The sequence below is a fragment of the Squalius cephalus genome, assembly GCF_949319135.1.
Source record: "Squalius cephalus genome assembly, chromosome: 8".
NCBI classification, from domain to species: Eukaryota; Metazoa; Chordata; class Actinopteri; order Cypriniformes; family Leuciscidae; genus Squalius; species Squalius cephalus.
In genome coordinates, this window is record NC_137129.1 from 4,311,328 (window position 1) to 4,335,296 (window position 23,969).

The 23,969-nt window shown below is 38.0% G+C and overlaps 2 protein-coding genes across 2 annotated transcripts; both read right to left on the bottom strand.

The window, feature by feature from the left end:
* Nucleotides 1–2,918: 2,918 nt before the first annotated feature.
* Nucleotides 2,919–13,920, bottom strand: wasf2 (WASP family member 2). Its single transcript, XM_079878749.1, has 9 exons — nt 13,733–13,920; nt 11,682–11,840; nt 11,462–11,596; nt 10,238–10,391; nt 8,164–8,281; nt 7,940–8,064; nt 7,695–7,862; nt 6,080–6,534; nt 2,919–3,593 (listed from the first exon to the last, which is right to left on the bottom strand). The coding sequence occupies exons 2-9, from the start codon at nt 11,812–11,814 to the stop codon at nt 3,436–3,438; spliced, it is 1,446 nt and encodes a 481-aa protein (XP_079734875.1). The 5' UTR covers nt 11,815–11,840; nt 13,733–13,920; the 3' UTR covers nt 2,919–3,435.
* Nucleotides 13,921–15,469: 1,549 nt separating this feature from the next.
* On the bottom strand, nt 15,470–23,756 carry LOC307163401 (putative methyltransferase-like protein 24). Its single transcript, XM_079879427.1, has 5 exons — nt 23,283–23,756; nt 22,573–22,671; nt 22,338–22,444; nt 20,426–20,645; nt 15,470–15,850 (listed from the first exon to the last, which is right to left on the bottom strand). Exons 1-5 carry the CDS (start codon nt 23,580–23,582, stop codon nt 15,536–15,538), a joined length of 1,041 nt encoding a protein of 346 aa, XP_079735553.1. The 5' UTR covers nt 23,583–23,756; the 3' UTR covers nt 15,470–15,535.
* Nucleotides 23,757–23,969: the final 213 nt, after the last annotated feature.

A 23,969-nucleotide genomic window follows, 5' to 3' on the forward strand; every position in this document is an offset into this window, starting at 1 on the left:
AACCCGCCCCGCCCCGCACCCGCGACCATTAAATAGACATAGCCTACTAGGCATTGTAATGTAAATGAAAACAGCCTTTATTTCAGCCTGAAAGTGCTTGGAAACATTGCCATGTAAACTTGCAATTACAGACGATTCTGAATATGAACCATAAATCAGGTCATATTAATAAGATAATGATTTAAACATTTTCAATATTTACAAAGCAGCGTTTGTATTCATCTAATTCATCATTCACCTTTTTTTCTTTTAATTATGTAAAATCCCGGCTTAGTCTGCGCAAGCACCGGAAAGTGTACAAGAGGTAAAAACGATATAAATACTGTTCGTTTTCTCACACAAACCGCTCGTTTCGTGTCTTAGACCATCAATGTGTACTTACGAGGAGGAATTGTTTAATTTGGACTTCTCTGTGCATGCTCTTTGAGACAGTGACCATAGACCTGCATTATACGACTGACAGACAAGAACGGTTTGACCTAAAAATATCAAAATTGAAACTACTGCGGAAACAAAGACACCTACATCTTGGATGCCCTTGAGGTAAGCTAAAACATACCAAAATTTTATTTCAAAGTGAACTATCCCTTTAAGGGGCGTATAGACTCATTCGCCCCATCACGTGATGTGAATTTAGCCCGTGGGGGAAAACATTGCCTTGGCGCTAATTGAAATACACGGGACAATCATGCCGAAGAGTTGCTGTGTCGTTTTCTGTACCGCCAATAAACAAACAAATTATGAATTGAAGTTCTACATCCTTCCTAATAAACACACAGAACCGGAAAGGAGGACAAAATGGCTACAAGCAATACGGCGTGAGGATGATCAAGGGAAGTTGTGGAATCCCAAGACTAAGCATGTGTAATTTTTGAGATTACTGTGTGAGTAGATCCCTGTGTGATGTAGTAGTGGGTGTTAAACTCGTATTAGCCAGATTTGTCTACATCCCTTACGAAAAAGAACTATAGTAATCCTATAAGATTTCTATAGTAGTGTATAATACTTCTGTGATGTTCTGTAATACCTCTAGTACTTCTATAGTATGTCCCAAAATACTATAGTATTCCTATAGTATTACTATAATATTTTGTCCCAAAATACTTCAAGATTCCTATAGTTGTTTTTCATAAGGGATGTCTCATTCACATTAGCGTTATCAGCTGAAGGCTCGCTTGATAGGCCAATCGCGAACCTATGGAGTAGTTTGAGGCCTACACTCAATACAGACTGCAGTCTGAGTTAGGGATAACTGTCATCACAGTCCCTCGGCAACTTCGTACTACTGATCACCGTTTTACAAAAGGATTAATAGTTTGGAGTGAAGCATACGTACAATTGGTAAGTGACAAGGTTTTATGGAGTTATAGTATGCAACATATACGAAAGTTGATTGAGTTATAGGCTAATGTTACTGCTACAGCTACCGCGATGTCTTACCTGGAGATTCAACCAGATAACAAAACATGTCTGGAAACGACACCTCCGGCCATTTGGTTGGGTCATTGACCCAGTTTTTAATTAAATAAGGGCAATCATAACCTATTGCAGTTAATTTTGCAATGTACCGTTGCCGGTCGGCAGGCGTCAATGACTCGCAATATGACATTTTTGTCATTCAAATACACATGATATTCGTGTGTTTTCCCCCCGCCGACTCCACCCTCGCCACGCCAGACCACTAGATGCCGACTGTATGTATAGAGTGTTTGTGTATTTGGGGGCGGAGCTATCAAGATAGGGGTGTGATTCTTTTGGGCCGGGGCGTGTTTTTTCCCCCTGTGATTTTAATATCAACGTTTCTCAGAAATCGCTCACTGCACCTTTAGCTCTTTCCCCGTCAGCGTTTTTTTTTTTTTAACAACGTGCATAAGCAATGGTTTTATCCAGGGCCCAAAACTAACTTTTATCAACACCTGCTAATGGCCGTTGACTTAAGAAAATTTACCAGCCATGGCCATGAAACTGTTTTTGCAAAAACCGGCAGTAATGACACCAAATTTTTGCAATGTTTTTTTTTTCATTGTCTACTATTTGAGGGAACAGCCATTTTTTGGGTGTCCGAAACCATTGTGGACGTTATTGAGTGCACTTAATCAATCTTACATTCAATCCCACTACTGGAACTGTGTTCTAGAAATAAATGTTAAGGGTAGGCAGGCATTGAATCAGATGCATAAGGTACTGTAAGTATTACACACAACAATAATAAAACAATGCATTCACATTTGCTTTTTACCTTTGATACTTACGTACTTTTAAAATCAAATACTTCTGTTCCTCCTCTGTTTATACATTTCACGTCTGGGAGACGGGCGTACGTTCGTTCTCTGAATCACACTTACGCACACTTGAGAAATGATCGTAAGATCAAACGTTGGATGGTTTCTATGCAACATATTATAAATGAGCCCCATGTCATATTACAGGCTTGACTGTCGCATTCTTCATTTTTCTATGAATTACCAAAACATTCATAAAGCTGTATTCTAGAGCACCTGTGTGTGGATTCAATGTTTACCCCAAATAAAGCAGCATGAATGGCATGTACTCTCTGAAGCCCCTGCACACACAAGCTCAAACTTGTAGAAACAGTTCAGCTATGCACACAGAACACTTATGAAATGACTGTAACAGCAGCAGGACACAACATTATATTTAAGATTTTATTTCAATTGCTGATAGAAAATTCTCGTAATTATTACCCACATACATCAAAAAAAAAAAAAAAAAATCTCACTTTTCTTTGATTTCATAATTTGCATAATTTCTAAAACTTTGGCATTAAAACAAAAGGCATTATGAAGCAGGTACTTGGGCTGAACAGAGAAAAGATAACTACATCAGTCAGACCTGAGCGCTGTAACACCGTAGACACAGCCGGGTGCCGTTTAAACAGACAACGACTTTTGGTCATGAATATGAGTTGCACTGGAATAAAAGGTTATTTCATCCTACAAAGTGCAAGAACTATCATAGACACACATCTTATTATTTTAAATATCTGCATTAACTGCATTAAAAAAGTGTGTCTTGTCTTAGTTGCAAGGAAGGCTTTAGTTGATTAGTTTATGCAGAGTAATGTTAAATCGTGAGATTTGAACAGAAATGATACTGATGCATAAAGAAGAAAATATAGAAGCACATACACACAAGTACACACACACACACACTCTCAGTTTACCTTTGGCCACATTATACAGAGGCACAGCCGCTCTGAAAAAGGAGAAGGCTTATCAACTAAATAATTCACTCTCTCATTTAGATTAGACTCAACCCTCTGGACACACACAAACACACACACACACTTTTTGGCCCTCTTCCCTTATTTGCTTTTGGCCTCACTGCAGGTAAACAGGTAATATGAGAAGTGTGAAGTCTAAAAGGAATGATCTTAATGTCATAGCACAGGTGATGAAGGGCAGGACGATAGCTTTAGTCGGACCAGTCATCATCATCAAACTCGGATGAATCGTCCTCGGAGTCGCTGCACTCCACGGCAATGCGACGGGACAGGATCGCCGCGACATCGTTATCTGTGCGACCTCTCTTTTCCAGCTCTTGCTGTTCCTCCACTTTACGCAGGTTAAATCCTACACACACACACAGTTTCATCAAGCTCAGTCACATTTTAAGAAACATTACAATATGTTAAATAGATATATGATGACGGTCTCATAAGAGTGAGCAAATAAATGTGTTCCTCTATTATGATAATTCAATGAGGAGCCAATCACATGCAATATGATCATAACACAGCAATGCTATATATACACTTTCCTCCATGTTTTGTAAGTAAAGGCTGTTAAATGCTGACAATTAACCACATTGTTAACCTGTACATAAACATCTATTTTGGTCTGTAAACGTTGACCCAGAGTAGAAATGATTTGAAAGACTTGCTTCCTCCATAACATCTGTTTTAGATGATTTAACAACCCCAAATAAAGTTCTCAAGTGCACCTTAATGACCTCCAGTGACAAGATTTAGCTAAACTGAACTACATTTATAGATTGGTTAAGTTTAACCACTAGAGAGCAGATCACCTGAAATAGATGTTCAAACTAATTTACAGTTATAATCAAGCGGCATTTTTTTTTTTGCGTAGTTGAATTACAGTCTTCATCTGTCTATCGAAGTATACGTGGTACAAAGCGCAATCAAATATTTATAGGGTTAAATACACAACATGAGTCACCTCTATGAGTGTGCACACAATCCCAAAGACAATTAGTCCGATTAATGTGTATACATGCCGGGTGAAGACGTGCTATAATTGCATCATCTAGGTCTATTAGTCCGACTTCGCAAAAACAGTAGTGATACAATTTTGAATGTGCAATGAATTCACATGACAACTTGAACATAAGCAAAAATCTGCATGGAACTTTTTCAGGGAGGATAGAGTGGATTTCAATTGGAATTTCGCCTGCAAAATTTTGCTGAGTAACGGCAAAGTCATTTCACTCGGCGGCCATCTTTGAAACGCCTCTCAGTCATGCAAGTGCAGCTCCTATCTCTTCGAATGGGGGAAACATCAAATTCTCCAAAACGGTTCACCAAGCTTACGATTAAATTTCATATTTGAAATCACCAATGAAATCTGACAACAACGGTCTCATAAGGGGCTTTCGCACCAGATAGTTCTAGGAACTAGCCACCAGGGTGGTTCCCCGAGAACTAATGGTTCCCTTCCCATAGGAACGTTTTCCTGGTTGCATTCGCACCGCCAGTAGGAACTTTGAAGTGACGTAAGACACGCTTGTTGTTGTGACTTTTATCTTGACGGCACTGAGAACGCCATTTTTAGCGCAATTTTCCACCGGACAAATTGCGATTGTTAACTCATGATTTCTGTTCTGTGCGTCTGTGCGCACCAATCTTGCACTTCTATCTACTCCTCAACCAGACCACCTAGAGACTTCGGGTTTTCAGCATTATGTTAAGGAAGGTCTAATCTCGGGAACGCACAAAAAAAATCCAGGAAAAGATTTACTATCTCTTAGTGTTGTGATCCCATGAGGTGAGAAAATTGCGCTAAAACACTCACTGAGTTTTTATTACTTGTTTCCTCTCGCGATAAGTCATTCCAAAAATCATGGCAACGGACGTTGGTAGGTTTATATATATCACAGCCACGTAGCGCACTAGACATTATTATTATTAATGGAAGGAAACGTAGGCTTGTTATCCAAGCATTAATGGCAAGGAAAGACCCTTATGAGCGGCACATATGAGGTGTTTCTGGGTGTTTCTCACTCATTTCTGCTTCGAGGTCTTGATTGTGGCATTTCTTTGAGGTTTAGAATCCAGTATTTCTGTCATTCTTTTGTCTTTTATGAATTTAATAAAGAGCTCTGTCTCGTATTCTGTCCAAACACACCGCGTCATCTACGTCAGGTGACCTTTAAATGCACAAAAATCATTGCAGTTTTGCGAAATATTCCTTTTTCGAATTGCCTGAAAAACCTCCTGATGCGAGCGGAAAAACTTTTTTGCGATAAATGGGAGTTTTTGCGAAATTGATGTGTTTCAATTGGGCGTATTTTCAATTCGCAATTTCAATTTGCGCAATTTGAAGGGTAATGGAAACGCGGCTACTGTTTTCCATGTTCCACAGCTTTTTTTAAAAATGGCGGGTACTGGTGTTTTGCGTGCGTTCGGCCAATCTGCGTACACTAACGTCACGGATAGTTCCTATAGTGCTGGTTTAGACCTGGACTCTGAAGCTAAATTAGCTAAATTAGTTACTCCAAAAGAAGTTCCTAGAACTAAAATCGTTCCTATTTCCTACGATGCTTCTGCCAATAGTTCTAGGAACAATGAAAAGGTTCTTCCGGTGCGAAAGCCCCTATGAATTTTGTTCCTACATGCTCGAATTATGCATTATGCGATTTTTTTTCCATATTGAGCATTGCAGTTTTCCCAAATCAAAACAATACGAGGGACGAGTCTTGTGTTATTCTATAGTCTTTGGTAACGGTAAATGTGACACACCTTGAAGCATAATTTGAATTCTCGTTTAATCTGACAAAATTAAGCTTTTAAAAAGTATGTAGATGTGTCTAATTATGTTACCTTGACGGATGGCTGAAAGAAGGTCACTGCGAACATCACCCTGGGCTGGAGGAGGCTGGGCTTTGGGAGCGGCGGGAGCATGAACTCCTCCTGAAGGAGGAGGAGCAGGAGCGGAGGGTGGAGGAGGGCCTGGAGGAGGAGGGGGAGGGGGAGGAGGAGGTGGTCCACCACCCATGGGTGGAGGAGGAGGAGCAGGAACAGAGGATTCCATGGGTGGTGGAGGTGGGATAGAAGCAGAATTGCTGGAGAATGGGGGAGGAGACGGGGGCGAATCAAAACCGGGCGGTGGTGGAGGTGGGATCATGCCACCGGGAGGTGGAGGTGGTGGTGGTGCCAGAGGTGGAGCCACAGTTGGACGGCCTGGAGAAGAAGGCATCGATGGTGGAGCTGGAGGAGGATGACTGGGGCTTAAAAGACTGCCACGCTTTGGAGGCGCACCACCAGATTCGTTATACCTGGAAGAGAAGTCAAGTCAAGTCATTTATATAGCGCTTTTCTCAAAATAGATTGTTTCAAAGCAGCTTTACAGTGATAATAGGAAATTAAAAGTGCTGTATGTAACTTTTTCACTCTACTAAAGCATATATTGAGGAAGCATGCTAAGTTCACATAATCGTTTCTCTGAAAAACACTCCTACAGCCAGTTATTTTACTTTAAAAAAGTGCGTTTCCAGGCTGGAATGTTTGTTATTGTTTTGGTCTGTGATACTGCACGTTGCCAATATAGACCTTATTGTCTTTCGTCTTCCAGTTTGTATTTCCACAGCGAGCTTACATATGTGACCCTGGATCACAAAACCAGTCACATGTCGCACGGGTATATTTGTGGCAATAGCCAACAATACAATGCATGGGTCAAAATTATCGATTTTTCTTTTATGCCAAAAATCATTAGGATATTAAGTAAAGATCATGTTCCATGAAGATATTTAGTAAACTTCCTACTGTAAATATATAAAACATCTATTTCTGTGAGTGAATGCAGCACAATCGCCAACATAAATGAACAACTTTAAAGGAGATTTTCTCAATGTTTCGATTTTTTTGCACCCTCAGATTCCAGATTTTCTAATAGTTGTATCTCGGCCAAATATTGTCCTATCCTAACAAACCACACATCAATGGAAAGCTTATTTATTCAGCTTTCATATGAAGTATACATCTCAATTTCCAAAAATTTACCCATGTGACTGGTTTTGTGGTCCAGGGTCACATATTTGTGAATGAACTGCCCGTTTTAAAATCTTTAAAACGACATTTGTTAAGACATCTGCTTTAAAAATGACAATACTTGTGATAACTTTCGTTAACTCTACAATAAGTAAATCCACTTCACCAGCTAATTAGTCAGAGCTACCGCACAAAACGGAAGTTCAAAAACAATATTCTAAAGATTGCTGGTGCATAAGGTCTATAGCGCTTTTAACAATATAGATTGTCTCAAAGCAGCTTTACAGTGATAATAGGAAATGAAAGTAACAGAGATTGTAGTTCTAGAATAATGTTATTGTCCAGCTTAAGTTAGTTTTGATTGATTAGTTAGAACAAGCTCAGAAATGAACCTGGATTTGATACTCAACAACAGGGAAATCGAAGGCTATTTTAAGACACTCACGGCACGTCTGGAGGTGGTGGTGGTGGGAAGTCCTCTTGCATTGGAGGTGGGAGAGGAGAGCCGGGATCATAGCTGTAGGAGTTAGTGCTTTGGTCCAAATACCCATCAGAGTGATTAAAACCATCATCACCAGAGCCAATACTGCCGTTCAACCCTTCTGTGGAGTTACTGTTAAAGACACACATAAAAATAATATTAAATGCACATAGATATCAGTAGTATCCTGTGCATGTTGTTTTTATTACCCCATGGCATCATGTTTGGGGACAACAAACTCCTCCCCCATTTTCCGGCGTTCCCATTCATCTTTTCGGGTTTTGATTTTTCGCGGGTTAAAGTTCCTTCGGTTAGGGTTGTCGTCTTTCTTCTTCTGCTCTCGATAAACACAGAAACACAATAACACAAACACGTTGAAGAAGCTTGTGCGTTCTGAAAGGTATTTTTAGGTAGGTGTACTTGCATCACTCACCTTGTGCTTGCGTTTCTCTTTCATAATGTCCTTGGTATCTTGAAGCATTTTCTCTTTCCAAAGGTCAAAGAAATAAGACGGATCAGTGTAGAACTTCAGAGCCTCCTTACCATCATCCCTGGAAAACAGAAAACACTTTAATCATGTTGAACACTTAAAAAACAAACTATAAAAAACATGAATTGTTAAAAAAAAAAAAAGTCATCAGTGTGTATTTTACAAACTCTAAATGTACTGTTTTTTTTAGTACTTATGTGCATTTATATGTCTGAAACCCAAAATAAACATTATGTGGTTGAAAACACTGAATAGTTGTGATATATGACAGCTCTGAGCGCGCCTGTCTCTGGCTCAGCGCCAGCCAACGTGTGAAAGCACATCTGAATTTAGCAGCTGATCACGTGATGCACTGACCGCTCTAATCACACCGGTGTGATCGTACGTGTGAAAGGGTTAAGTGTTGTTCCTGTCCTCACCGTGTCCTTTTTCTTTAGTTTAACATTTACTGAGTCATTCATTTCACTATGTTGATTTATGTATTGTATTAAGAACTCAAACAAGACCGGTTACCATGTTAAATGTTTATTGTTTTCAATTATCCACTTGCATAATATAAATTCTCATACTTGCGTACTGGAACATTCTCCCATACCAAACAGACCAAACCCGGTCACAGTAACTGCCACCATTTCTAAATATCTATTTCCCGCCAATAGAAGGCACAGTTAATTGTTCTCATGTCTGAGGGGGAGATTGGTGCTCTGTTTGATTCTTCGTTAAACATTGTTAAACACTAATAATTAATTGAGTTTGTTTTGTTTCCAATGTTTGTATATTTTTGTATTATTCTAACAGTTTATGTCTTTGTTACTGTTAAATCTATTTTTTTTTTTTTGTGTTTCTTAAATTTCTTTATTACCTTTAATAGGGGTTATGCGCAACATACTTCCGGGTTCTACAAAACAGATATAACTACTTCCGGTCGTCAGCTACTGAGGTAAACACAGTGTAGGAATGGCGACCTTTTATAGCCGGTGTTTACAGGAACTACCCATTCTATCCATTTCAGATGTACATCGTATTGCCCAACGGACGTCCAGAGCCCCGAGTACTCCGTTAGATAAAGGATTTAAGTTTTTACGCCTCCTCATTTATTCATGATTATGAAGGTATGCAAGTTAGTACATGTAGCTTTTACTAATGGCACCCGATGTAGAGTTAGCTAACTATCAGTAAGTTAGTTTAGACTTGTATGCTATCATAGTAGTTTAACCTTTTATATTTGCTTGCAGACGATTAAAACAATCAAATGAAGACTGAATTTAATTTTTTTATAAAACATTTTTTTTCTGATACTTAAGCATTCGTGACATTTTAATTAAAACAGAAATAAGAATTGTATTCTAAAAAAAGCGCAAAATAAGTTACCTCAGAGATAACCTACCGCTGCAGATGCGTACGGTAATGCAAACCGGAAATGTTTATACCTGTTTTCCGGTTCGAACGTTGGGCGTTCCGCATAACCCCTATTACTAAATGGTTTAGTCCAAGTGGGAGGGGCTTATCCTTTTCAAGAGGCCGAGGGCCTCTCAGTGTTGTAAGGCGCTCGTAGAGTGAGTTGGTTGCTCGGTTTTTGGGTCAATTTATTGGCATAGCCAAAAGTTTGTTTGCAGTTAACTTTGAACAGTTTATTTTATTTTTGTTTCTTTTGGATTTTCACTGTAAATACCATTGGCACTCTATTGGAAAATCTTTGTTTTTCACTTTTTGGAATAAACACTGAACTTTTGACTTCATCAGCACGTCACTTCATTTTTTTTTTACGCCTCTATCGGCCAGTACATTCAGAGCAATGGCAGTTGGCACACCACTGTCTCGGTTACACTCAACCAGGCAACATTACACATTAAAGGAAGTTGAAGATGTAAATAAACATAACAGGTTTACCTGTTATGTTAGACCATAATAGGTCCTCTTTAAATTTAGATTGAATTAAAATCCTACATCATTCTGCCTTTATTTGGATGGTAAACGGTGGTCAGTCAGATGTGGTTAAGTGTGTTAATGTGTATACCTGTAAGAGCTCAGGTTGTTGAGGGGGGGCGGCTCGTTGCAGGTCAGATAGGTCTCATGGATAGGTTGTGGTAATGATAACCTAATGAAGAGCTGCTGATCCATGATGGAATTGGAGTGGAAGGCTTTGCGGCTGGTGATTGCCTGAAGAGAAACTGGAACAAGAAAGAAAAAAAAAAATAGGAGAAAGGGAAATAGAGAAACAAAGAAAGATAATGACATTTAGAATAAATTCATCACTGTTCGAAAACCACGAACTAAAGGCCCGTTCACACCAAGAAAGATAACTATAAAAGGTAACCATATTAGCGTCCATCCACACCAGCGGATGTGATCGTTCGGTTTATTCTAAGCACACTGCAATTTCATCATCTGTCGCTTTAAATCCTCAAGCTTTTTAAAGTCTGGTGGATTCTGATTGGCTGTCATTGTTTTTATCGTGCATCGGCTGAGAAACAAAAAAATATTCCAACCATATTGTTTTTTAGAACTTTATTGTTATAGTTAAATATATCATCCTTGGTGTGGACAGTTCACACTGCACATAGATCCTATTTTATGACAAGTCATTTTGCAAGTGACATCAAATTTGTGTTGCCATAGTAATGACTACGATGCCTAGTGACATAGTGGAGTAGATGGGGAAAGAATGGGTGAAAACCACTCATTTTGCCTCTGCTCTCGACATGATGCTTAAGTGCATCAGACAACATGTGCGTCAGAGGCATTAATGCATGAGGCATTAATGTTCTATTTATACAGAATATCAATGCAATTAATGTATGTGTATGTGCAAAAAACAGTAAATTCAGATACAGCTATAGATACTAATGCCCTTTATGTATGACATTACAGTGATACACAATGTCATACATACTGTAAAATTTCACACTTTTTTTTGTAAGAGTAAAACAACTAAAAATAGATGGATGTGCACAAAAAGAAAGTGAGAAGGAAAATAATTAATAATATAAATAAAATAAAAGTCAAAAGAACTAAACAAAAGATGAAAAATATTAATAAAATATTAACATAAAAGAGCTAAACAAAGTTAGAGTACAAAGTTCCTTAAAAAAAATAAAACAACAAAATAATAATATAAAAGAACAAAACAAAATAGTTAAATATGAATTCGGTTTTCTGCAACAAACCAACGTGGTCCAAAATCTACATATGACTCATAAATGAATGAAATGCCTTGAATATAACCCAGTCTGTTTCTTACCTTCCTCCTCTTTAGGGTCCAGCTGGGTGACTTTGACCTGCAGCTTGTCCACTCTCTCTCCCAGCGTATTGACCCGTTCAGCAAACGAGCTGGCTTGAATAAACAGTTCGCCGAACACGTCCTCTGCATACTTACCTATGTTTAAATGACTCATTAAAAGCAGAAACACACACAACTGATTTTCTTCAGAAAACACCCCATTACTCTAACTAACACTTACTAAGTGATCCAAGCTGGCGAATGATGTTGGCGAGTGTGATGTTGGTCACACACTCCAGTTCACTCTTGATTGTATTTGGCAGTGACTGGCGACAGAGGTGCCGCGGCTCGATGTTTCGCGTCACCAAAGGCATGATGGGAGCTTATCAGTCACCTTCCTCTTTTAGACAGAAATACAATTCACATACACAGTGCATTACAAATTCTGTCATTAACCGCATCTATAACACACTCCCTTATAACAGCTGCTCTTTATCTATTCAGAGCATACATATCCAACACACACACACACAGCCTTACATATGCTTAAAGCAGAACCAAAACTGCTGCTGTGTTTCTTCTGCTAAGATGCAACTTATAGCCTACTTTCTGTAGTTCAACACCAGCAAGCAACTACCCTTTAACACTTCTTGTCTTTGGGTCTTTTTTAAAGTAGCAATAGTGCATGCTACACTAAATTATGAGTATATTTTAGAATATACAATACTAATACATGCTATTAGTAAATACTACACCATTTTTGACATTGTCAAGAACACCTAAGGAAATGCAATAAACAAAAATGTTGTTATTTTTAATAAAGTTGTTCTTTAAAAAAAGTATATTTAAAAAAATGCTTGAAAGTCAAAAGTTTGGAAACATTACTATTGTATATTTATAATGTTTCTATAATTCTAAAAAATATAATTTATTTCTCTGATGCAAAGCTGAATTTTCATCAGCCATTACTCCAGTCTTCAGTGTCACATGATCCTCCAGAAACCACAATGCCAGTGATGGAACTGGTAGAAGAGATTTCCACTGCGAATGATAATAATGAATATACTGTGGGGGTTTTCTTAGATTTAAAACAAAAACAAAAAAAACCCTTTTGACACTATGACACTATTGACCACGGCTAATTAATGATGAAACTGAAGAGATATGGTATAAGAGGAAAAGCCTTCTCTTGGTTTAGAAGTTACCTTGAAGATAGATGTCAATTTGTACAAATAAATAATGTTAAATCGGATCTAATGAATGTCACTTGTGGTGTTCCACAAGGTTCGGTGCTAGGCCCCAAACTAAATGTAAAGTGTCTAAACATTTGTAAAGTGTCTAAACTATTAAAAATAGTTCTGTTTGCTGAAAATTTTGGAACAGCTTCTGAATACAGTGGAAATCAAATCAATAGTCTTAAAAAGTGATTTGATGATAATAGATTGTCATTGAATTTAACTAAAACAAAGTTCATAATATTTAGTAATCGGCAAATTAATAACAAAGCTAAAATTAGGATTAATAATGAGGAAACAGAAAGAGTGCATGAAAATACATTTCTGGGTGTTATAATAGATCATAAATTATGCTGGAAACCACATATAAATAATGTAAAAACGAATGAGCATTTAGGAAAATGTCGTATGTAACTTTTTGTTTATCTCGTATGAATCAAATCCATTGGGAAAAGTGAAAAGTTTACTTTTAGATAAACATGTATAAAGAGTAGGCATAGTTAAGCAAAGGCTTATTTGGTTATGTATATTTATTATTATAAAAAATTGCCTGTGAGGAACGAAATAATTTGTTGTTGTTGAATAAAGGGTGAAAATGTCAATTTTCCTATACCAGACCAGACATCACTTGTTTTGAGAGTGTTAAATATAACATACATTAAAAATAGGATTTATTTTTACACACATTTAAATCATTAATTCCTGACTTCACCCATCAGACTTCCTACATTGGGAGGGAGTGGAGGCTCACAACATACCAGCCTAACTTTGTTTGTGGGGGAAAAAAAAGATAAGATCAAATCAAATCAAATCAAATCAAGGCTGTTCCCATTAAACTGATTTCTAGCTCATAAGTAAAAGCTATGGAGATATCAAAATGACACCGGGTTATTTGTCACGAATGTTTAAAAAGCTTCAAAAGCTAGTAGCTGAGGCCTAACTTACACTCCCTGAAGCGTCTGTGTAGAACAGGAAGTGATTAGCGTTAGCTGCCGAAACTGTCAACTCGCCAACTCTTTCATACTTCACGCGCATATAAAGTACTTCACAGTCTTACCTGGATATATGTATAGATTCGGCCTTAAATGCCGACGTCTTCTGGCTTTTCAACTACCTCAGCAGTTCCATTCCCTGAGTTTCATGCCGTCCATAATTTTCTGAGCCGACAAAATGTCTACAAGTACTGTAACAAGAGCTGTACGGCAGCGACAGTTCAGCCCCGCATTTGGTAACTTTTCATTGGACGGTGGGTGGGAATCCAAACATTCGATTGGCTGACGAGTCTGTCACTCAAAGAAAAGGGGGCGTATATGGAAACTGGAATCTTGAAAGCGCAGCTCCACCCTAGCGGGTTGAAAACATCTGTTTTGAGGGGAGGGCTAATTCCTGAACGTCGGGCCAGTCCGAACAAATCCGAAACATGGCGAAATTCAGAGAACCCCACACACATGCAATGCAAGTTTTTTTGTTTGTTTATCACAGGATTTCATGCTCACGGAAAAAAATAAGACTCTGATGACCTTTTTTATTGCGTATAGTTTATTTCATATTAAACAATGCACTTGAAAAATATTGCACGTAGCCCTTTTGTATGAAAATGACTTTAAAGTGAATGTAATATGGGTGTTTAAAGATTATCACAGTGATAGATTTAATGCAGTTAAATCTGAGTTGAATCATTGCAGTGCCGTTCACAACCACTAGACGGCGTGCAGACTGAAACAAATAATACTAATATGCAACTTTACCTCTTTAAAATGTGATGTATTTTACATCTCAACTTCATTAAACATCCCTGCTTTGGTTTAAAGTACTCTTAAACACATACAGTGCCGGTCAAAAGTTTGGAAACATTACTATTTTTAATGCTTTTAAAATAAGTCTCTTATGCTCATCGAGCCTGCATTTATTTGATCAAAATTCAGGAAAAAAACAGTAATAGTAAAATATTATTACAATTTAAATGGTTTTCTATTTGAATATACTTTAAAATGTAATTTATTCCTGTGATGGAAAGCTGAATTTTCAGCATCATTACTCCATTCTTCAGTGTCACATGATCCTTCAGAAATCATTCTAATATGCTGATTGATATCAATATTAATTGACTAAAAATTAATATATTGAATATATTCATATTAATCAATCAAATATTAATATTGATACTGATACATCAATGTTGTAAACAGTTGTGCTGCTCAATATATTTTTTTTATAACCTGTGATACATTTTTCAGGATATTCTTTGATGAATGAAAAGTAAAAAAAAAAAAAGCATTTATTAAAAATAAATATATTTTGGAACAATATAGGCCTACACTAGCCTACCATTCAAAAGTTTGGGGTCAGTAATTTTTCTTCCTTTCTTTCTTTTCTTTTCTTTTTTTAAAGAAATTAATACTTCTATTCAGCAAGGATGTGTTAAATTGATTTTTAAAAAGTGATAGTAAAGATTGATATTGTTAGAAAAGCTTTCTATTTTTAATAAATGCTGTTCTTTTTTAAACTTTTTATTCATCAATGAATCCTGGATAAAAGTATCAGAATGATTTCTGAAGGATCATGTGACACTGAAGACTGGAGTAAAGATGCTGAAAATTCAGCTTTGCATCACAGAAATAAATAATATTTTAAAATATAATAAAACAGAAAACCATTATTTTAAATTGTAATATTTCACAATATTACCGTTTTTTCTGTATTTTTGATCAAATAAATGCAGGCTTGATGAGCATAAGAGACTTCTTTCAAAAACATTTAAAATAGTAATGTTTCCGAACTTTTTTTTTTTTTTAATTATCATCATCTTTTTCACAGATTCAGAGTTTAGCTTCTGTGTCTATAGAGATTTTGCAGTTGGTCATCTGCGCTGCTCGCTTGCCCTTATCCAGCTGAGTGTGTACGAGCTGTGTGAGTTGTCCAGTTTGTGTCTCAGCACTATGTGTCCCGGTCCGTGTGTGAAACGCACGAGTCGCAGTCCCGAGATGTTGACGGCTCTCAACACACTGTACCAGAAACGCACCACATCTTCGTCGGCTCCCCCCACCTCGAACCCGGCCCACTGCAGATGAACGGTCAGAACGAGCTGATTGATCCTTCTGAGAGTCCCATCCTTAATCCAGCTTTCTAATATACGCCACTCAGCGCTCTCCAAATCCATACGCAGGACATCCACCTACGCAAACAGACACTAAATGAGTGTGACATTTTAAGACCAAGCAGATGACACTTCAAAAATATTGTATTCGTATGAAATGAGATTAACACATATGAGATTAACACATATGTCCTAAGTGCAGAGGTGGACAGTAACGAAGTACATTTACTTGAGTATCTGTACTTTTCTTGAGTATTATTTTTTCTGGAGACTTGTTACTTTAACTTCATTTGGAAGACAAATATCGTACTTTTTACTCCACTACATTTCTGTCAAGGTCCTTGAGTAGATAGTTATGTTAGTCAGGGCATGATTTTTTTCATCTGAAAAAACGTAATTGTAGTATCATTGTCACAACTAACGTTTTGAAAGTTTTGTTTTCATGGCGAATAAGTATTTCTATTTTGCTCTTTGTTAAAGCAGTATTGCTGTCGGCAATTATTCAGCTACATACATAAGTCTATATATACAGACCACTTGATTCAAATGTGCATGAGTGGATACACATAGATGTTTACTTCTTTTGTTGGGGTGGTAGGAGTGTTCAATTAAAAAATTTTTTTTAAATTTCAAAAATGAAGATGATTATGGCTGTCTTTTTTTGTCAGTTCATTTTGTTTAAAGGGTTAGTTCACCCAAAAATGAAAATTCTGTCAGTAATTACTCAATTACTTGTTAAAATTCAATTACTTGTCAGAACGGAGGCTCACTATTGGCCAGCATCACACACATGACCAGCATTGGCCAATCGTGAGCCTACGTTCTGACGTACAACCCAGAAGCGCTGCGCTGTTACACTATGTGAACTCACTCAGAGAAACAGTAGATCATGAAGATTTTTTTTGCGCACAAAAAGTATTCTCGTCGCTTGATAAACTTGTGGTTGAGCCACTGTAAGCCCGCGCTCAATCGGATGCCTCATCCGGTCAGTGGGGAAGGTTCTCTGCGTGTTACTGTCTTTTCTCGTGGCAAAGTATTTTGATTAAATGAAATACATTTTCTCATAATTTATTTTCTCGTTATTTCATCTGACTCCATAAATGAAAAGGTTTTAATGATATCTGTGCATCATTAAATGTGAGTGAATGTTTGACTATTCTTTTTAACTCTGATAATGTCAGAGTCGATTAGAATAAAATCAAATGTTTACAATTTATTATGTCAGGTAAATGTATCATGCCAATTACATAATCAGTTCAAAGATAATCAATACCAAACATCAAATGCTCTGGAATAAAGAGAAGAGATGCAAACACGACATTAGGAAATACATGATGCTGAGAGTTTCGGCGACTCTCTGTATCACGGGCTAATCTGAGGTACAGAATCGCGCTGATCCTCTAGTTGCATTTCATTATATAGACAGAAACTTCTTTCACATGGAAACATCTGCTAACAATTAGGGGTGTAAATCGGACAGTTCATCACGATACGATATCGATTCTCTCAGCCAGCGATACGATATTTGCCGATACCTCAAAAAATTCTGCGATACGATTACGATTCGATTCGATTCAGGGCTATATCGACCGATTAATTGGGACATTTACAACAGAAGAGGTCATTTGCAAGTACTCCATTCTTGTTCATTTTCATAAATCATGTTTCTTATTATTATTGTGCATTCCAAGTAATATCAATCAAACTGCAGCTGGGTTGTTTTGATTAATAATAATAATAACTTAAAAAATACAGGTAAATTACAAAATTAAAGTTAATTGAAAGTATGCTTTAATAGCCTATGTTAAAAGTTTTTTTTTTTTTTTTTAGCAGAGCAGATACATTCACATTTCATCTTTCTGAGTCAAAAAAACAAACAAGTAATTGCTACGATATACAATACAACACTCGGTTAATCTTTGTAACATTAATCTCCTCAGCTGACATAGACGCCTGACAAACTTTGTTGCTGTGATAACGTACACGCAATACAGAGAGCTTTTCCCTCACCACTAAACGAGCTTTTAGTAAGGTTCCGTGAAAATGTTTCAGCTTTTATTTTCCTTTTATGCCCCGAAGAAGGTATCACGGGTTCATCAAGTTCATTGAAATTATCCATCCTCGATCACTTTTAGTCAGCTTTTTCTTAGCCAGCGCGTCTTTTCAAAATGACATCTGACCTGAATACTGCGCGCTGAGTCGCTAAAACTGACTTATCATGTTCACCAACAAGTGTGCTTTAAAACATGAACTCGCGATGCCTTGACAGCGGACAATACCGGCTTTTGTGAAAAAACTTGTTTAGGGTTCAGTCAGGCGTCTATTTCAGATGAGGAGATTAACGTTATAAAGACAGTATGGTTGGTGAGTAAACGAAAATGTGCGCTTTGGCGGAAGGATGTTACATGAGACTGTGGAGAGTGTCAAAATAAAGGTGTCGATAAATCGATATTTTACGTGTGGAATCGATGCATCGTATGGTTATACGTTATATCGATGCATCGATCCATATCGATGTATCGTTACACCCCTACTAACAATGGGAATTTACATTCAGAGTTGACACCTTTTGTGAGACCATTTGTCTGGAGACCACCTTCCTTTGTGTGCCAGTTATCTCTAAACTCTTAAAAACCTTATTACCTTTTGTTTTACTTATTTGGGAATGAGACCTTTGTACCAGTCGCACTGAGACATTTCAAACGATACCAAACATGTGTAATACTGTATGATAATTATTCACATTATAGATTCTTGGGTAAGAGGGGAAGAAATGTAGCCTGGTTAAAACCAGACCATTCTCAGTAGTAACTGAGTTATGGTCTGGCAAAGCTTCATTAAAGGGTTAGTTCACCCAAAAATGAAAATTCTGTCAGTAATTACTTACCCTCATGTTGTTCCAACCGCGTAAGACCTTCGTTCATCTTCGGAACACAAATTAAGATATTTTTGATTAAATCTGAGAGCTGATCACTCCTCCATAGGCTTCTAGGTGACCGAAACTTGCTGGCCCAGAAAAGTTATTAAAGAGATCGTTAATATAGTCCAAGTGACTACAGTGGCTTAATCTTAAGTATATCAAGCGACGAGAATACTTTTTGTGCGCAAAAACAAACAAAAATAACGACTTTATTCCACTTTTCATTTCCTTCTCTCTGGGCCTCGTAGTGTTTTTGCGCAGCGCGTCTGTGTTGCACGTCAACACGCATCACACACATGACCAGCTTCGGCCAATTGTGAGCCTACGTGATGACGTGTAACACAGACGCGCGACGCAAAAACACTACGTGAACCAACTAGAGGCCCAGAGAGAAGGAAATGAATAGTGGAATAAAGTCGTTATTTTTGTTTGTTTTTGCGCACAAAAAGTATTCTCGTCGCTTGATAAACTTAAGATTGAGCCACTGTAGTCACTTGGACTATATTAACGATCTCTTTAATAACTTTTCTGGGCCAGCAAGTTTCGGTCACCTAGAAGCCTATGGAGGAGTGATCAGCTCTCAGATTTCATCAAAAATATCTTAATTTATGTTCCGAAGATGAACGAAGGTCTTACGCGGTTGGAACAACATGAGGGTGAGTAATTACTGACAGAATTTTCATTTTTGGGTGAACTAACCCTTTAATAACTCATTTCCAAAGGGGCGTCACCAAGGACGTCGCTCAAATGCCTCTGGGTGCAATTGGATAGACCTAAAACCAATCAGAGCGATCGTCATCGTGTAAAGCCCTCCTCAACGTTTCTGATTGGTGCCTCGATTTGGCAGATTAGAAATCGGCTTGAATGGGCTCTTTGCCAGACTACTTGCAGAGCAAATCTAAATTTGCCGGAAGTTTGTCTGGGTTTTCCCAGGCTAGAAGAAATGTAGATTAGGATTGCTTAGGTGAGACTTGCGTCTCGAATGATGGTGCTAGTTTCACAAGAGAGAGTCCAAATGTTAATTTCCAGAAAGGTCCTTTGTCCTCTCAGGGAGTGGTCGTTCCTCAAGTAGACTGCCTGGCATTTATCGTAGTCTATTTTAAACATTGTCTTTACTAACTTTCTGGGCTGGCAAGTTTCATTTACAGAGAAGCCTATGGAGGAGTGAGCCAGCTCTCAGATTTAATCAAATATATCTTAATTTGTTTTCTGAAGATGAACGAAAGTCTTACGGGTTTGGAACAACATGAGGGAGAGTAATTACTGGCAGAATTTTCATTTTTGGGTGAACTAACCCTTTAATTCCTACAGGTTTTGTAACATTCTAAAAGCTCTTAATTCCCCGGATACTTCAAACTGGTCCGTGTTTTCACTAGGTTGCTTCAGAGGCATAAGGTACTGTAACAATGCAACAATAATAAAACAATGAATTGCCATTTACTTTTGATACTCAAGTACTTAAAAAAAAAGTACTTATGTACGTTTACTTAAGTAAAAATCGGTCTTTACAACTTTTACTTGTAACGGAGTAATATTTGACCAGTTTATCTGTACTTCCACTCAAGTAAAGAAGTTGTCCACCTCTGCCAAAGTGCAACTCATCTTATGAGTCACTGTTGCTTGTGTGAACATACTTATGTACATAAAGCCAGAACTTTAGTGTGATTCACTACTGCACGGTGAGTGTTAAATTATTTGTGAGAATCAGAATGAGTGTATTTGTGTGTAAGTACCGTGGTGTGTCCCAGTGAGTCCATAATGTCGAGCAGCCTGCGCTGTACGTTACCCACGAGGCTTGCATGCGAGTGACTGCGCGGGTTTCTCCAGTCCAACCAAACCTGATGATTCTGAATATATGCGGGTCGACCCACTCGACCGCTGGGGTCAAAGCGATGAACCTCACACCCCGCGTACAACACTGTGTCTAAAAATGCAGCATCCTTCCCATCCAGACTATAAAGATACATACAAAAGAAACATTCTGAAACATTCAAATGAACAGTACAACCAGTTACTGTTTCCCTGCAAAAGAGCTTCAGAATCTGGGACAACCTTTAGCTTTGTGTTTTTTGTTTTTTCATAGATTATATACAACATATCCCACCCTTCAAAGAAACAAGGAGCCCTACATTATATGAAATGAACATGTCTGGTGCAGAGATGCACCGATATGAAAATGATGGTCGATACTGATAATTCTTTATATTTGAAAGTCGATAACCGATATATTGGCCAATAAATCTAAATCCAAATTTTTATATAATTTTTGAGAGCCCGATTACAAAAACAAAAGTCTCACTATTAAAAGCACACAATTATATATAATGTTCTCCTTATAATTGTATGTAGCCTATATGACAGACTTGTGCTACGGGCTTTTTTAAGGGATTTCAAACATATTTCAAGCAATTTAAAACCATCAGGGCGAACAGTGCACATCTGAAGTGTCTCAGCTTGAGGTAAATAAACCATTATTTGTCAGCTTTAATATATCAGCCAAATTTTCTTATCGGGCCGATAACGATTACATTAAAAATGAACATTTATCGACCACTACCGATATGGTGGCCAATATTTCGTGCATCCCATGTCTGGTCTTAGATGTGCTGGCTGTTTTAAAGAAGTCCAAACAGAAGACATTGTTCAATCAAGTCCTTATCTATGAAAGATTTCGTCAGGATTCAGGCCCCATCATAGAACTGGAAACTCATTACAATTACAAATGACTTTTAGCTTCTGAACAAGGCTGCATCTCAATACTAGCTTTACTTGATCTTAGTGCTGTGTTCAACACTAAAGATCATGACATACTCTTAGATTGATTACAAAATGACTCAGGGACAGTTATAATTTTGTTTAAACTGAATCATATTTTTTCATTTGTTTCTTTTTATTAGATTAACAATTTCACTCGGATGTACGTCACAATATGAAAGAAAAGATCAGTCACTACTTTTAGTTTAATAAGAGATGACTTTAACTTGCCTTATTTAAAGAAGCTTCAATTAAATAAGCATTTGTGTCTTTAACTCTTTCCCTGCCAACGTTTTTTTTTAAGTTGTCACCCACCACTAGCATTTTTGATCATTTACACAAAACTTTTTACTCCAGAATATTTTGTTGTATAAATATCTGAATATGTAATATATTAAAAGAAAGAACAGAGCTTCTGCTTTTAAACAAAATAAAAAACTGTTTTATTCTAGCTCAATGCTTTTTTTTTTAATCACCACTTGAATGTGGGTAAGTTTAATTAAAAAAAAGCTGAGAAAAACACATTTTTGTCAAAGAGTACATCTGGATGTGATTCAGAACGATGATTAAAACACAGATGGAGTAGATCGAGTCCATCAACACCCCCAAAGCTTCACAGTCCTGTAGCTCGTCCTGGGTCGACATTTCATTCAGTAACATTAGACAGTTTTAATTTAGCAATATGCTGATTAATGTTGATGATCGCGTTATTTTACATATGTATCTGCTTACATTTGCTATCGCTTGTTTCTGCTTCTTCTTCACATGTGTTTTGATCAGGAGATTCTGTCCTCTTTCAGAAGATGCATAACAGTGAAAACATGGAAAGACGAGAATTCTGTCAATGGCAGGGAAAGAGTTAATCTGCTGTAACTTAATATATACATTTACCTGAACGAGTAGGCCACACAACCCCTTTTGCCCTTCCAGTGGTTGATGCACAAAACATCAGATTGACCAGGAGAGCGTTCAGATTGATTCCCATCTGAGCAGTTCACCTGCAGAATGTGACAGGAAAAGTCTAGATATCTTGCTTTCTGAAGTCCATTTTTATAACACACAACCGCAAATTGTTACGCAAGACAAGAATGATCGAGCCAGGAAGCATTATGGTAAGTTTGTGTACCTCTGTTGTGGTGATGAACTGGGTGAAACGCAGCAGCTCTGTGAAGAACGAGGGTTGTTCTGATGCCCACGGCTGTAGTTTCAGCTCTCTGGCTGCGGCCTGGAAACACACAAACACAAAGATCTCACTCTTCTTGGCCAAATTTCAAATGCACATACAAAAAAACCCAGGGATGCAGTGGAGGAGGGTCAGGCATTCGATAGCCACACTGTGAGAGCATGTGCAACGCTTCAGGCAGGAGAAGTTGCAGCTTGTTTGGGGTCACAGAATGTGCCCTTTAGAAACCAGAGGTTGAACAAAAGAACTTTTTTAAAATCTGATGGGCTGTTGGAAATTGAGCCTCTCCCAAAACATACAACAACCCTGTTTAGTAACCATGGAGACACTAGACGAGAGGAAGAGGAGATATGACTCACTGAGGAACTCACTGATGTGGGGGCGGACAGCGAGACAAACAGAGAGAGTGAGTGAGAGACTTTTGCAGAACATTTTTCCATGTTAAAGAGTCTAGGAGGGATCCCCGTATATTTTGCCAAGTCACACATATGTTTTCCAATCCCTCCAGATTGAAAATGACTGCATAATTTATTCATTTTAAAATTCAGCCCATTTACTAGGGCAATTGATTTTCTTTTGAGTCGCAAATGAGGAAGACCATCCCCCTAAAACTGGAAGAAAATAAGTAACCTGCATAATAAATATATAATTACCTGAGGTTTTTCCAGCTCGTTTTCGTCTTCATATCCTGTGAGTCCTGAATCCTCGTCCGTCCAGAGACCCAATACACCGCTTTCCAAATCCCTATCATTTTTCCTAACCTCAGACGACAGTGACCCGTCACTGTTTTCAATGCTTATGACGAGAAAAGCCGGTTCGTCACCGCTCGTGCTGCTAAATGCGCGCGGCGCCGTTAAACTAACCAGTAGTTGTACGAGCAGTAGCACCGACAGACCTATAATAAACATACGGTGGGAAATGCCTCTTAATCCGCTAAAGTTACAAACGGCCATACCTTCCCTATTTTGAGCTTGGAGTGACCCGTGGGAGCGCAGACACCAGAAATGAAGAGTCGGCGCCAGCGTGACTCTCTGGCTCGAGGGCACTGCATGGGATCACTGCTGGACACTATCAACAAATACTAGTGCGTGTGAGGCAAGATTTTTCCTACACCAGCCATCGTCTCCAAAGAAAAAAACAAGTTAATAGACATACTAAATATTTTAATGTCTTACTGAAAAAACAAAAAACAAAAAAAAACAATCAGGTCTGTTTGTGTGAGGTTGAGGGACTGAAATTGGAACAGGACAGATAATAGAAGCCAGTGGAACGCGTGCGCATGCATTCAAACAGACGCGCGCACACACACCACCCCCGCGCGCGAACACATTTCACTACTT